The sequence below is a fragment of the Schistocerca nitens genome, chromosome 4 (genome assembly GCF_023898315.1).
Source record: "Schistocerca nitens isolate TAMUIC-IGC-003100 chromosome 4, iqSchNite1.1, whole genome shotgun sequence".
NCBI lineage: Eukaryota > Metazoa > Arthropoda > Insecta > Orthoptera > Acrididae > Schistocerca > Schistocerca nitens.
In genome coordinates, this window is record NC_064617.1 from 411,476,531 (window position 1) to 411,493,421 (window position 16,891).

At 44.6% G+C, this 16,891-nt stretch overlaps 1 protein-coding gene across 1 annotated transcript in view; it reads right to left on the reverse strand.

Annotated features, from left to right (window-relative positions):
* The window catches only part of LOC126252346 (UNC93-like protein), an 81,239-nt gene that overhangs the window by 13,648 nt on the left and 50,700 nt on the right, over positions 1-16,891 (reverse strand). The window contains exons 3-4 of the mRNA XM_049953236.1: positions 14,769-15,051; positions 5,684-5,831 (exon numbers count right to left, since the gene is read on the reverse strand). Of these exons, the coding sequence (XP_049809193.1) occupies positions 5,684-5,831; positions 14,769-15,051 (431 nt within the window). The remainder of the gene's footprint in view (positions 1-5,683; positions 5,832-14,768; positions 15,052-16,891) is intronic.

Genomic DNA, 16,891 nt, shown 5'->3' on the forward strand with positions numbered 1-16,891 from the left:
CCTGTAGCTGACGTTCAGCAGCTGCAATGCCAGTAGAGCTGTAGTAAAGGCAGAAGTCGTCAGCATACAGGGAAGCGGAGACAGAATTTCCCACGGCCGTAGCGAGCCCGTTAATGGCTATTAAAAACAGGCAGACACTTAAAACAGATCCTGGACTCGGGAGGAACTATGGGAGGCCGCGACTTGCACGCGGAAGGTACGATACGACAGAAAATTGTGGATAAAGATCGGCAGAGGGCCCCGAAGACCCCATCCATGAAGCGTAGAAAGGATGTGATTGCGCCATGTCATATCGTACGCCTTCTGCATGTAGAAAAAGACAGCGACCAGGTGCTGACGGTGGGCAAAGGCAGTACAGATGGCCGACTCCAGGCTCACCAGATTGTCGGCGGCGGAGCGGCCTTTACGGAACACCCTGAGATGGAGCCAGAAGGCCCCGTGACTCCAGTACCCAGGTCAACCGCCGGCTCACCATCCTTTCAAGCAACTTGCAAAGAACGTTCGTGAGGTTAATGGGATGGTAGCTGTCCACCTCCAAAGGGTTCTTCCCAGGTTTCAGAATGGGGATAACAAAACTTTCCCGCCATTGCGACGGAAACTCACCCTTGACCCAAATGCGGTTGTAGAGGTCAAGGAGCCGTCGCTGGCAATCCACTGAAAGGTGTTTCAGCAGCTGACAGTGGATGCCATCTGGCCCAGGAGCAGTATCAGGGCAAGAGGCTAGGGCACTGCGAAATTCCCACTCACTGAATGGAACATTGTAAGATTCTGGATGGTGGGTGCGAAACGAAAGGCTCCGACGTTCCATCTGCTCTTTAATGGAGCGGAAGGCCAGGGGGTAATTCGCAGAAGCGGAACTCATAGCAAAATGCTCTGCCAAGCAATCTGCAATGACGCCGGAGTTAGTACAAACTGCTCCATTCAGTGAGAGTGCAGGGACGCTGACAGGGGTCCGATAGCCGTAGACGCGACGAATCTTGGCCCAGACCTGCGATGGAGTGACATGGAGGCCAATGGTGGACACATACCGCTCCCAGCACTCCTGTTTGCTTTGGCGGATAAGGTGATGAGGTGTTCAACGCAGGGATGTCGCTTGTGACGCTGGAGCGCCCGCCGGCGACCTTTAATCGCTGCAGCGATCTCAGGCGACCACCAAGGCACAGTACGCCGCCGAGGGGACCCAGAAGAACGAGGAATGGCAGAATCGGCGGCAATAACGATGCCTGTGGTGACCGATTGAACCACCGCATCAATGTCATCACTAGAGAGAAGCTCGATAGCGACAGTGGCGGAAAACAAGTCCCAGTCAGCCTTATTCATAGCCCACCTGCAAGGGCGCAGAGAAGACTGACGCTGTGGCAGTGACAGAAAGATCGGAAAGTGGTCACTACCACACAGGTCGTCAACACTCGCCATTGGACAGACGGTAAGAGGCTAGGGCTGCAGATGGAAAGGTCAATGGCGGAGTACGTGCCATGTGCCACGCTAAAGTGTGTGGAGGAACCATCATTTAAAAGCGAATGATCGAGCTGTGCTAATAAATGCTCAATGGTGGCACCTCAACCTGTCACCACTGACCCACCCCACAGAGGGTTATGGGCGTTGAAGTCGCCCAGTAGCAAGAAAGGTGGCGACAATTGGGCTATCACAGCAGCCAGGACATGCTGCGCGACAGCACCATGTGGTGGAAGGTAAAGACTGCAGACGGTAACAGCCTGTGGCGTCCACACCCAAACAGCAACAGCCTCTAAAGCTGTTTGTAGAGGTACAAACGCGCTGTGAAGATAGTTAAGGACATATATGCAGACGCCACCAGACACCCTTTCATAAGCTGCCCGGTTCTTATAATAACCCCGATAGCCACGGAGGGCGGGGGTTCGCATTGCGGGAAACCAAGTTTCCTGAAGTGCAATGCAGAAGAAAGGGTGAAGGCTGATAAGTTGTCAGAGCTCAGCTAGATGGTGGAAGAAACCGCTGCAGTTCCACTGGAGGATGGTATTGTCCATGGCCGAGAAAGGCGTGACGGCACTGGGAAGGCAGATTACGCCGCTGGGTCACCTGCTGCCTCCGATGGAGCACCCGTGCAGTTGCTATCCATGGTGTCTGAGGGACCGGCGAGATCGAGGTCCTCAGTGGATGCAAGAATCTCCACCTCATCCTCAGACGCAGAGTTGGAAGGTTGCGGTGGGACAGGTGCCACCGCAATGTCAGGATGCTTGGGAGCCTTTTTCTTCAACTGCTTTGCGCGCTGTGCCTTTGGAGCGTCGGGCTGGCAGGGCCCCACTGGGTCAGTCTCAGGGACGGACGACGACCGTGAAGCCCTATGACCAGCGCCCGGTTGTTTTTGCAAAAATTTGCGCGTCCACTTTGGCACTGGGCAAAGCCTGGGATGGGAGGGCCCCAAGGGACCCCTTCCTGGCTAGAGTAGCTGAAGAAGTCTCACACTTCTCCGGCTGGGAAGGGGGAACAACTGTCCCCGATGGTTGGGGTGGTGTTGCTCCTGAAGTAGATGGAGCAGGAGCAACAGGGAGTGTAGTGCCCCCCACCATCAATGGGGCCGGTGTGGTTCTCTGGCTCTGAGAGCCAACGTTGTGTGGTGCAGCTGTAAGAACCGTAACAGGAGCGCCAGTGGCAGCATAAGTGGATGTCATACATACTGGATGCAGTCGTTCAAACTTACGCTTAGCCTCAGTGTAGGTCAGCCTATCCAGGGTCTTGTATTCCATTATTTTCCGCTCTTTCTGGAGAATCTTACAGTCCGGCGAGCAATGGGGATGGTGCTCCCCGCAGTTGACACAGATGGGAGGCGGGGCACATGGAGCATCAGGATGGGATGGTCGACCACAATCGCGACATATGAGGCTGGAAGCACAGCGAGAAGACATATGGCCGAACTTCCAACACTTGAAGCACCGCATCGGGGGAGGGATATAGGGCTTGACATCACAATGGTATACCATCACCTTGACCTTCTCAGTTAACGTGTCATCCTCGAAGGCCGAGATGAAGGCACCAGTGGCAACTTGGTGATCCCTCTGACTCCTGTGGAGGCGCCGGACGAAATGGACCCCTCGTCGCTCTAAGTTGGCGTGCAGCTCGTCATCGGACTGTAAAAGGAGATCTGTGAAAAATAATTCCCTGGACCATATTTAAGCTCTTATGTGGGGTGATAGTAACAGAAACATCCCCCAGCTTCGTACAAGTGAGCAAGGCTCGTGACTGGGCAGAGGATGCTGTTTTTATTAAGACCGACCCTGACCGCATTTTGGACAAGCCCTCCACCTCCCCGAACTTGTCCTCTAAATGTTCGACAAAGAACTGAGGCTTCACAGACACAAACGATTCCCCGTCAGCTCTGGTACAGACAAGATACCGGGGCGAATATCTTTCGCTCTCATTCATAGCCTGTCGTTCCTCCCACGGTGTGGCCAGGGAGGGGAACGATTTGGGGTCATACACATGAGCCTTAAAGTGAGCTTTGGAACGCTTAGAGACTGCTGACGGCTGGCCGCCAGCGAGAGATGATGTACCACGCTTCATTGCGGGTCATCCGCCCTGATGCCACCTACTCCGACAAAGGGCCCTCCTCACGGGCGCCACCCAGCCACAGCAAAGGCCACCTGGCAGGATGGCCATTGCCGGGAGTCCCAGTGCCCCAGGGAGATGGGCATCCACTCCTTGGCATACGTGGGGAGTTAACGGCGCAGGCATCAGTAGAGCGATCCCTGTGTTGTCAGGGGGCTACAACCAAGAGGGTACATGGCAGCCCCACCACAACGGACTGGCTACCATGCTGGATTTTAGGTGACATGTCGTCCATGGTTTTCATCTGTGCAGAAACTGACACTGCTCATCGGAAGGCGGAAAGTGCACGCAGGGATGGATCCATGCCCAAGAGATGGAGAGCGGGCAGGACTGCAATGCAACGACGAATAAGCTGGCGAAAGTTCTCAATGCAAGATGGACACAATGCACCAAGTAAGGTGCCCTTCCCAAATCGGCTCGCTCTTCGGAACAATTTAGAAAGATGGAGGTCAAACCCGAGAGGGGACCATCACAAGGCCGAAACATTTGAGACTCCTTTTAGTCGCCTCTTACAACAGGCTGGAATACCACGGGCCTATTCTAGCCCCCGAACCCGCAGGGGGGAGCTGAGATTCTTGTGAGAGCTTATCCACTGTAGGTGTAGATAAGGCAGAAAACAAGCAGAGGCAGTCCTGGGAACCTCAGTCAATGGCTCATTTGTCTATTGGCTAATGTCTGGTTGCTGATCCTTGGATTTCCAAGTTTGTTGCCAAAAGGGATCACTGTCACTGATGAATGCTGAAGGAGAATGTTGCCACTCTGTCCAGGTGTAGGAAGTTTTTCCCGAAGATGATGCCACAGGAAGCATTAGAAGGGACAGCCTGTCACCCCCTCTTTGTGTATTAATCGCTGTACTATGTTTATTTTCTTACGAATTTACAAGATAGTAATGCATAAAACTAGGTTGGATTTGTCATCTTAAGATGGAACCACTTCTGAATTTTTTATCTAAGCAAGTTCACCAAATACGTTTTCAGTGCCACCACAAAAAAAAGTAGGGTTAGTACAGAGGAAAGACCCTCCATATGATTGGGTACAAACCAGGAGCTGAGTGGAGGTAGTGTGTGAAAGTTGCTGGACAATGTTTTCTTCCCAAGGTGTGGCCAATTAATGAAAATTCCTAGGGTTATATCTGCACTAATATGCAGTTTATGAAGAGCCCCATGGTAACTAGCTGACAAATTTAGTCGTTTCATGTTGCCATATATTTGTGATGGTGCTGCCTATTCCAAATAAAAGCTCTCCACAAAAGTGCACCTAACCACAGCCAAGGCTACTTGGCACGATATCCAGCGTCCAGAGTAACGGTGACCTAAAACTGGTATGAACAGGGAGGCAACAGCTCAGACATCAATAGCACAACCATTGTACGATCGGGCACAGGTACTTGGAAAGCTCACCACATGGACTGGTTACCTTGATGGGTATGAGCACCTTCTCTACAAGGCCCAGACATTGTGTTAAGGACTAAGGTCAAACCCAGATGTGAAGACCAAATGGAAGTTAACTGAAATGTGTTGTGTAAAGTGAAGGTACCAAAGTAGATAAAGCCATAATTTACTCCAATGAGTGAGGTAGGTTACTGCACAGAATCTGAGGAAAATTTTATTACAGGAAAGAAAGGATCCTCATGTTCATCATCCACTTCCTCACAAAAAAGTTGAGCCATTTGTGGTGGGGAAACACTGTTAGTGTAGATTTCACATACAGCACAAGAACCTGGACTGTCATGCAAGAGTTTTACTATATGAAGACTACTTTAGTACTACTGACTTAACTGGGTAAAAGTGTGAAACATAGCAGAATTTTTCTCTGTTTAACAAAAATTTGGCGATTACTATATTGAGCTACAAACAAAATCATGAATCATATTATCAATATTATTTGTACAAAATAGTGCTAGCCACTCATTTTTGATGTTATAAATTTGTGAGACGAATCCACAATATGGATTGTAGTAACAGGAAGATGACTGACTTCATTCATTGTAATGCATTCATGAAGAGCAGAATGAAATATTATGTAACAAGACTTTATAACTGATTCATTCTATCACTAAAGTACTTTTTATGCTGTGTGTTTATTGGAATTTACTCACAGATGTGTATTCAGCAGAAACAAAAGCATCCTGGACGCCAAGCCACATTGTTATTGGGAGGAGGAGAAGTTGTTTCCGGTTCTTCAATAACTTCATTGTTGTTACTAAGAGCTTCACACCTGAAGATCCTTTGTCATTTTGTTTTTTCCTAAAAATTGAAAAGTTAAATATATTTTACAAATATATTGCAACCACCATAGTGATTTTTTAAAAGTTTCATGTTTTGAAGCTACATCAACATATCCAGCAATGCCACCAGCTATTACAGTCAGACTTTCTAGATTCATAATTTTGTTCTCTTAGGACATTAAATAGTAATTAAATCTACAATCAGATTGCCATGAATTTGAACTCTGCTGTCATTATGACATTAAGGAGAAACACTTATTCTGTGACATATTTATATTATTCTTTGTCCAGTTCTTCGTACAGTTTTCCATTTGCAGTGGCATTTAAAATTTATTTCAAATTTTTCATTATATGTTGTTGCTTTTTTCTGTATTGCATACCTAAGCCATGACAATTTAAAATAAATGTGAAGTAAACTTTAATGAATTGTGTAGAACATTATTACCATCTGGTCCATGATCCATCTCTACAGGAATCTTAAAAATGCATCAGTACCATTGTGTGCATCAACAGCCAGTTTTCTCCTTCACCATTCACACACTTTCCTGAACACTTCCTCACTAGAATGTCTAAACATCTGCTTGCAATTCAAGTGCCTTGCCCACATACCTCTTCCTAAACATTACTTTGTCCTTCACTACTGACAGCCACAAAGTTTAGGCCCATGTTCCATGATAAAGCAGTCATTCAGTTTCACTACCTTTTTGAATTTAGAAGCTAAACTTTTAAATGCCTGCTTATGAAGATAAAGTTTTTTTTATGTCGATGGTAAGTGACACTACCTCATTCTTTTACTAAGAAACAGTGTAAATGTTGGCACTTTACACCCATTTTAAGTGACTTAACTTACAGTAGTAACCACAATTCTGCTTGAACAGTCTTTCTTGTCACAATGCTGACATTTCTCTTTGTTTTGGTGGAGAAAAGAAAAGAAAGCAAAAAACAGAAGTGTAGCAAGTCACTTATATGCTATAATACCAAAATGCAGATGTCTAATCAAAGCCTATACTGTTGGAAGATGTTGAGAAACCATTAATTTTCTGCATTTGAATGGTGTGTTTAATATCTGATTTGTATTAACTGTTACTATGAATTGAGTAGTATGTAATGTGGACATGAGATCTCATCCAATATTATTACATCCATTTATCTTTGTCCACATATGGACCAAGTGAGGACACTTCTTAAGAAAAGGGATGGAGGGTGGGATTAACTGCAAAATAGTATACCTAGAAAGAGGCTGCAGACTGAAGGACAGGAAATGATCCAAGTGTAGACACTGCTCAGGATGAATGAGCCAGTGAAAACTCAATGCAGAAACATATGAAACTGGTGCAAGGTTAGTATCCCGCTACAACTTAATCATTAGATGTCTACAGCACCATCACAGCACTTTACCGTATAACCATTATACCAGTAGGTAAGCTACACCCATATGCTGGATATATTCTATTGTAGCTTCTTTATATCTGCATCCATACTTTGAGTTACATTCCACCGTGTAGCGGGTAAAGTAATGTAGAGGGAGGACACAGAATGGCTGTGATACCGACCATATCTTAGTATTCGTTACTAACTCTCGATTTGCAAGCGAGTTTGCCTAACAATGAAAACACATTGTTAAAGTATTTGTTAACTGAATTAATGAAACTGAGCTACCTGGATCTAAATAATGGAATATAGCAAAATTATGACTACTGTAGTGTCCATCTGAAAGTCTATGTAAGAAATGTAAACAAATGTTAAACTTTCATTTACAAAATTTATATGCAGAAATCTTATTGTAATAATGATTCAGATATACATAAAGATACAACTGTTAAAACACACATCAACCAGTAGCAGCAACCTCACATGGCTAGTACAGTCAACTTTTACAGAGAAAATGTGTCTTCTTAGAGGTTTTAGCCACATCATGTAGTAGAAATGATTAACCAAGATGAGCTGGTCCTGACATTACAGGGAGTGGAAGACTTCTTTAAAGATGGAGATAAAGGTAGTGAAGAGAGAGAGAGAGACCCAGTCCATGAGCTTCAAGAAACTTCAAATTAAGTATATTTCTAGTGACCATGAGAGGTGGTTACATTTTAAGCAGAGGTTATTTTGTGTACTGTTGTCACTTCCCTTTCAAATGTTTCAGTCCTCAGACATGCATGAAAAAAGTAGGTAAGCTTCGTGAGCTTGATTCTCTCTAATGTTACTGTCATGATCTTTTCACAAGATATAGGGATGTGTAGGGGGAAGTGATATATTGAGCTTCCAGATCATCACAATGCATCTCTTGTAGCACTTGGCACCAAGTTGGATTAGCATCCCCACAATTCCTTCACATGTATTATTTGCCATTGAGGAGTGGGCCAACCTAGACCAACAATGCCTTGATGAACTTTTCGATAGTATTCCACAATGAATACATCACTGCAAGAGGACATACTATTAGGTATTAGAGATACGACCACCTCTGAAGGTCTTTAGTATGGCAGTACAACATGAAATGTGTGGGTTTCAGGAGCAATAAAAATGGCGGAAATTATGTTTATGTTCATCTTTATTCCAATTATCTGTACAGGTTCTGGAACTCTCAGAACTAAGGTGATGCAAAACTTTTTTGATGTGTGTAGAAGGGTAGTTGCATTGGCAGAGTCATTATTCCAATGTGATTATGGCCACTTGATTGGAATTAACAGACTGAATGCAGAATACTTGAAAAAAGAGACAGCATTCGTCGTATATTTTTTACTATTGCAAAATCAATTTTCTGTCACTGAGTGACCATCTTCAGTGCTATATTGTATAACTTAAATTGGGATGCACTGTTGTCACTAAGCTTAAGGCTATGTGATTGCCTGAAGCTTAGTGACAACAGTGCATCCCAATTTAAGTTATACAATATAGCACTGAAGATGGTCACTCAGTGACAGAAAATCGATTTTGCAATAGTAAAAAATATACGACCAATGCTGTCTTTTTTTTCAAGTATACCTGTTATCTGGTTGTAGTGCACAAGACAACATGGAGTCGCCAATCAATGAATGCAGAATGGTACCTGGAACCATCTCCATGGGACATTCCATTTCAGAAATTGTTAGCAATTTCAATATTCTGAGCTGCACTGTGTACAAATGGTCTGATGGTATTAAATTTCACATATTACCTCTCACTATGGACAATGGAGTGGCTGACAGCCTTCCCTTAATGACCAACATCAGTGGCATTTGCACAGAGCTGTCAGTGCTAACAGTCAACTGACATTGTGGAAAGTTACTGCAGAAATCAAAGCAGGATATACAATGAACATATTTGTTATGACAGTGTGGAGAAATTTGGCATTAGTGGACTATGGCAGCAGATGACCATTTGCAAGTGCCTTTGCTAATAGCATGTGATCACCTGCACTGGCTCTGCTGGGGTTGTGACAATCGGTTGGGCCCTAGACAACTGGAGAACCATGGCCTGGTCAGATGCATCCTGATTTCCACTGGTAAGAGCTGTTTGTAGGGTTCGAGTGTAGTATGGACTCCATTAAGCTGTGAACCGTAGTTGTCAACAAGGCACAGTGCAAGCTGGTGGTGGCTCCTTTTGAGTCTTGAATCTTCTGATTCATTTGATGATGTCCACCACAAATTTCTCTCCTGTAACATCCTCTTCAGCTCAGAATAGCACATGCAACCAAAGTCCTCAATTATTTGCTGTTCGAATATCTCTCTACATCTCCCTTTAGTACCACAGAAGTGATTCTGTGATGTCTCAACTAATGTCTTAATGAATGTCTTATCAGCCTGTCCCTTCTCCTTGTCAGTGTTTTCCACATATGCCTTTCCTTTCCAATTCTGTACAGAACTCCCAATTCTTTCCATTCCTGAACTTTCTTTTACTTTCATCATTACTTCTTCAGTGCACAGATTGAGCAGTAGGGGAGAGACTACATCCCTGTCTTACACCCTTTTTAAATGGAGCACTTTATTCTTGGTCGTCCACTCGTTCACTCTTGCACTTATTTTATATTACCCATTTCTCCCTATAGCTTATACCTATCTTTTTCAGAATTGGAACATCTTGCACCATTTTACATTGTCTAACACTTTTACTGGGTCAACAAATCCTATGAATGTGTATTTTTCCATAGCCTTGCTTCCATTATCAATTGCAATGTCAGAATTGCCTCTGGCACCTTAACCTTTCCTTAAAGCCAAACTGATTGTCATCTAACACGTCCTGAATTTTATTTTCCATTCTTCTGTGTATTACTCTTGGCTGCATGAGCTGTTAAACTGATTGTGTAATAGTTCCCACATGTGTCAGCTCTTTTAGTCTTTGGAGTTGTGTGGATGATATGTCACCAGACTAACATTCGACACACCAATTGAACAGTTGCTTTGTTGCCCCTTCTACAATGATTTCAGAAATTCTGATGGAATATTATCTATTCCTTCTGCCTTATTTGATCCAAAGTCCTCCAAAGTTCTCTAAAATTCTGATTCTAATAATGGATCCCCTATCTCTTCTAAACTGTCACTATCTTCTATCACATCAGACACAGCTTCCCCCTCATATATGCCTTCTGTGTACCCTTTCCATCTATTTACTCTCTCCTCTCCATTTAACAGTGTAATTCCCATTGCACTCTTAATGTTACCACCCTTGCTTTTAATTCCAATGACACTTGGTTTGAGTTTCCTACATGCTGAGTCATCCTTCCGAGAAGGCTTTCTTGTTCAATTTCTTCACATTTTTCCATGCAGCCATTTTATCTTAGCTTCCATGCTCTTCCTATTTACTTCATTCCTCGGTGACTTATTTCTACATTCCTGAATTTCCCTGAACGTTTTTGTACTTCCTTCTTTCATTGATCAGCTGAAGTGTTTCTTCTCTTATCCATGATTGCTTCACAGAACTTCAAGCATACCACATCATTCTTTAGTACTTCCATATCCCACCACTTTGTGTATCAATTCTTCCTGACTAGCCTCTAACTTTAGCCTACTGTTCATCACTACTAAATTTTGATCTCATCTGTATCTGCTCCTGGGTACACCTTACAATCTGGTACCAGAGTTTGGAATCTATGTCTGACGATGATGTAATTAACTGAAATCTTCCTGTATCACCCTTTCAAGTATTCCACCTCCTCTTTTAACTTTCTTCACTATTACTAGCAGAAATTTAGTACAGGAGTCAATTAGTCCTTCTCTCTCATTCCTTGTCCCAAGCACATATTCACCTGAAACCTTTTCTTCTTCTCCTCCTCCTTCCACTGCAACTGCATTCCAATCCCCCCATGACTATTAGATTTTCATCATCATCTTTATGTACTGTATGACTCTTTCAGCATCCTCATATACTTTGTCTCCATCTTCAGCTTGTGACATTGGCATGAATACCTGAACTTTTATTGTAGGTGTCCATTTGCTGTGGATTCTGATAAGAGCAATCCTATCACTGAACTGTTCATGGTAACAGACACATTGCTCTACCTTTCTATTAATAACAAATCCCATTCCATTATATCATTTTCTGCTGCTGTTGTTACCCTATACCCATGTGATCAGAAATCCTCTTTCCATTTCACTTCACTTCACTTCACTGACTCATACTATATCTAGACTGAGATTTTGCATTTCCCTTTTCAGATTTTCTAGTTTCTCTACCATGTTCAAGCTTCAGACATTCCATACCCCAACTCTTAGAATGTTATCCTTCCCTTGATTACTCAATCTTTTTCTCATGGTAACCTCCCCCTTGGCAGTCCACTCCCAAGGTCTGAATGGGGGGCTATTCCAAATTCATTTGCCAATGGAGAGATCATCATGACACTTTTGAATTACAGGCCACATGTCCTGTGGATACACATTATGTGCATTTAATGAGGTCATTTCCTTCTCTTTGTGCATCCTCATGCCATTGATCTTTCCTGATCCTTCCACCTTTAGGGGCAGTTTCCCAACCCAATAACAAGAGAGTGCCCTGAACCTGTCTGCTCATCTGCCCTCTTTGACAAGGCCGTTGGCAGAAAGATGATTTTTATGTTGGAAATCTTAAGCTCCAATGCTGATTATTAATCAAAATTCAAGCAGTGGTAGATTTTGAACCCATACCAAGGATGTTTTCATTACTAATCAGACACTACTCCTAGACCAATTGGTCTTTTAGGTGGCTTCATAATGGTGTGTTTACACGGTATGGACTGGGTCCTATGGTCCTACTTAACCTGTCATTGACAAAATGGTTATGTTTAGCTACTTGGAGGCCATTTGCAGCTATTCAAGGACCTCATGTTGCCAAACAACTATGTCATGTCAAGGAGTAACATTTGCTCATGATTGGTTTGAAGAACATTCTGGACAATTTGAGCAAATGGTTTGGCCACCCAGATCACCCAAAATGAATTCCATTGCACATGTATGTGGGAGGATCAAGAGCATTTCGTGCACAGAATCCTGTACAGGCACCCCTTTCGCAATTGCAAATTACTATAGAGGCACCATGGCTTAATATTGATCAGGGGATTTCCAGTGACTTGTTGAGTCCATACCACATCGAGTTGCTGTACTACACCTAGCAAAAGGAGGTGCAACACGATATTAGGAGGTGTCCTGCGACTTTTTGCGTCAATGTTGATGTTAAGTGTTCGTGGTCACACTGTTGACAGAATATTTCGCCGATTCCATGGTATGGTGGCGGTTTCAGTGATTTTCTGCTTTCAAGATGACTGCACATCTTTTCTGTCACTTCCTCATATCTCTTATAAAGCTGATGGAAGGAGCTAATCCAACGTCCTGTCATGCGAAATTCAGGGAAAATTCCTAGCGGAATACAAAGGAAGCAATAGGCCTAGTATGCGTCCAACTCAATTTCATCCCCTTAAGGGCATCCCACTCCCACAGCGGAATCACGACAGCAGTTTGCTACCTGCCTGAGGACTAAGAAGGCATGTGATGGCTCGCTCATTGTACATTGTTTAACACGGAAGAACTTTGCAACAGATTAAAAGAGGCACAGAAAGACAAAGGAAGAACAATTGCTGTTTTCTGTGCTAGAATAAGGAGAAGTAAAATCTCGACTGAAAAAATGTCCTTTCCAGGAATTAGAACTGAACCGTCTTGGCGGTGGGATGCAACGAGCTGTAGGAGCTACCTCATTCATTATCCAGTTGGCAAGGCTGCACGGTAGCGTGACAGATGTTGAATTCTCTTGGTTATTTTTGTTGACGTCCAGCAGGATGTTCTCAGTCTAATGTTATGGGAATAACATTACACTTTGAGTATTTCCTAGGTCTTTTCGCAACTCTACGAACAGCGTCGTTTTGATCATATGAATATGCGATTTTAAATCGTTGAATCAAAAAGGAAACAGCATTCACGTTAACATAGTCAGTCGTTTGAGATAATTTTCTCTCCAGGGGCGTGACACACACTGGCTCGCTGAATCATTTATATCAGAACTGACAGTTTCTGAATCTTGCAGCCCCTCGTTCCACCCTCTTGGAAGAATGTTTGCCGACGCCCTAACGTATCAACGAAACGGTTCTACAGTTCGTAACTGACGCCATGTCTTAGAATTCTTGCTTTCTGTTACGGTTCATTAAACAAGCGCCGTATGGATAACTTTTTTATTTACAGACTACCGGTTTCATTCTGCGTTGCAGATCGTCTTCGGGTCTATGTTGGAACAAAAAGGCTGTAACAATAATGATTTTACATAATGTGGTTTTGCAACTACTTGTCTCATGGCTAGTAGAAACAAGCCAATATTATGAAATCTTGCAAACCTGTCGCCTCAAAGCGATTGCAGGTTGTCAACAGTTGCTTAAAACTAACGTAAAAGAACGAGTGTGTTGTGGGGTAAAAACGTTCGTATTGTCAAATGACATGTGCATAAGTCGGATGCGTCCATTAAAATAGTCTAAAACCATTTCTGTATATATAATTAAATAAAAATAAAAATTCAGCATGAATGATGTGTTACACAATAAAAGAGAAAACAACTGCTATAAACATGCTGACAGCAACTGTGCATCGTTCATTTTCGTTCTTAAAGAAAGGTATTTTCATTCTGTTGTGTAGTGTGCATCGATTTTAGTTTGTAGGGCACTTGCTCACAAAAGGCAAAAGTTACAGTTCGAGGCTCGGTCCAGCGCACTGTTTTAATCTGCCACGAAGTTTCATAATCATTCTTGTTTGTTTTACAAGACAGTGTAAACGTGCCTAACATATCTGAACTTCGAGAATTTGCTTTAATATTAACGAATGAGAATAGGAATACCCTGAGGATTTTTACAGAAGTAAAGGAGAAAAACGGATCTGGTACGACACAACCATAGAAAATCCAAACAAAAAGGAGTCTTGTTACGAAAGAATCAAAGCTTTTTTAGCAAACTATTATTACAAATTAACAGAGGTCTGATGTGATAACAGTCACTTAGTACCCTTGCCCACTATCCTTATTACTCTAGGCATTTCTCCGAACCTGTAAGAATTCGAGCTTGCTTCGCGTCTGCACTGAAGGGATTGTTGGCCAATCTTGGACATGTCCGAAACAACAGGCACCACGCACATATATGAAACGTATGTCTTGACCGTCATCTACTGGCATTCCTGTGACCAAGATATACTGTGTATCTGAGATAGCATTATACATTATCAATGTGTTCCCCCAAACTCTAGACGTCTTTATAACCAGGAAGGATGAGCAATGGTCTTTGACGATCACTTTCTGAACCAACCACAATGGAATCCAAGCAGTGTGCATATCTAAAATCCTTTCATGTAGCATCTAATACTCTTCTCCATATGAAGAATGTGTAAATGTGACTAAAGATTAATGTCTGTACAGTAACTGGAAATATCACAAAACACGGAAAAGGTGGTACAGCTCTAAATCTCATTTCTTGATTAAGTCTTCTTCTTGCAGCCAGCTGAGTACACGTTCGCAAAGAAGCAATTTTGAATATACTGACCTGTCTATGGCGTCTACGAACAAGGCGACGGTAGCGGAGGCGGCCACGATGCAGCCGATGAAGATGGCGGTGATGACGAATATGCCAGAGACCTCTAGCGGAGGCCCGTGAGCCTCGGGCCCGCGCGACGCCAGGGGGCAGAAGCGCGCGCCGCACACCTCTTTGGGTTGCGTCGCGTTGGGTGGCGACCGCGGCCACGCTGCCGCCCCCGACCAGCGCGGCGTCGGCGACGCCGGCGTCGTGGGCGCCACCGCTTCGATAGCGTGGTCGTCCAGGGACAGCACTGCAGCAGAACAAGATGGCCGCTCTATGTGTGTGACAGACGAGCAAAGCAGCATACTCGTCGCCTATCGTTGGGTAAGTTATTCGTATGTTTACTCCCTGTCCTGTACAAGTTGCAAGATGATTGGGACGAATGTATGGAGTATCAGTGTCACTTTTGTAGCTGCACTGTCTGATCGAAAGTATCCATACAGCCTAATGGAATCTGGAATTTTTTTTTTTTTTTGGTGGGGTTTAAGGGCGCTCAACTACTGAGGTCATTAGCACCCAGTCACAATTGTTAGAGCACATAGAATCTAGTAAAACTCAAGGGGATAGGGGGGACACCAGAAAGTCCTTACAAAGATGCAGATAAAATAAGTAAAAGAGTTAGATGTCTTTGGACAAGCCAGTCAAAGTTATAAAACGAAGAACACGAGCAGCTGCTCGAGCGTCATCAGCTAAAATATCCGGTAAAGTAGATGGCAGGGACAGGACAACACGAGATTGACTAAAGCGGGGACACGACAATAAAACATGGTGCACTGTTAATGCTTGACCACAAGGGCACTGCGGGGCTGGGTCACCGGAGAGCAGGTAGCAGTGGCTAAACCGGCAATGCCCAATCCGCAACCTGGTCAGAAGGACCTCTTCTCGCCGAGATGGTCGGGAGGAGGTTGTCCAAGCAGTTGGGAACGGTTTTACTGCCCGGAGCTTGTTTCCTTGAAGGGATGACCAAGTATCCCACCACAACGACACAAGCCTCTTACAAACAACCCCACTAACATCAGATGATGGGACACAATGGGAGGCTGGCCGAGGCAGGAAGACTGCAGCCTTGGCTGCAGCATCAGCAGCCTCATTCCCAGGCACTCCTACGTGTCCGAGAACCCACAGAAAGCTGACAGAAGAGCCATCATCAGCGGAAGAATGGAGGGACTGCTGGATCCATTGCACCAAGGGATGGACCGGATAGGGAGCTCCAAGGCTCTGAAGAGCACTGAGTGAATCAGAGCAGAGTACATACGATGAATGGCGGTGGCAGCGGGCATACTGAACGGCCTGATGGAGAGCAAAAAGCTCGGCCATAAAGCTGGAACATTGGTCGAGGAGCCGGTATTTAAAGGTGACGGCCCCGACGACAAAGGCACAGCCGACACCATCATCAGTTTTGGAGCCATCGGTGTAAATAAAGGTGTGACTGGCAAGTCGCACATGAAGTTCGACAAACCATGAGCAATACACTGCAGCCGGAGTACCCTCCTTCGGGAGCAAGCTGAGGTCGAGATAAATATGAACCGGAGCCTGGAGCCAAGGTGATGTCAGGCTCTCACCCTCTCTGAAGGTGGTAGGGAGGGCAAAATCTAATTGTCGAAGCAGGCGACAGAAGCGGACTCCAGGGGGAAGCAGGGCAGACACATACAACCCGTACTGACGGTCGAGAGAATCAGCGAAGAAGGACTGATAATAGGGGTGGTCAGGCATTGACAACAGCCGGCAGGCATACCGACACAGCAGTACGTCGAGCCGGTAGGTCAATGGTAATTCGGCAGCTTCATCATAAAGACTCTCGATGGGCCTAGTGTAGAAGGCTCCGGTCGCAAGACGTAACCCCCGATGGTGGATGGAGTTTCGACGGCATAAGAGGGATGGCCGAGCAGACGAGTAGACGAAGCTCCCATAATCCAGCTTCGATCGGACTATGGACCAATACAAGCGAAGCAGGACAGTGCGATCCGCCCCCCAAGATGAACCACTAAGAACTCTGAGGACGTTAAGGGAACGTGTACAACAGGCTGCCAAATAAGAGATGTGCAGAGACCAACAAAGTTTCCTGTCCAATGTGAGCCCTAGAAACTTAG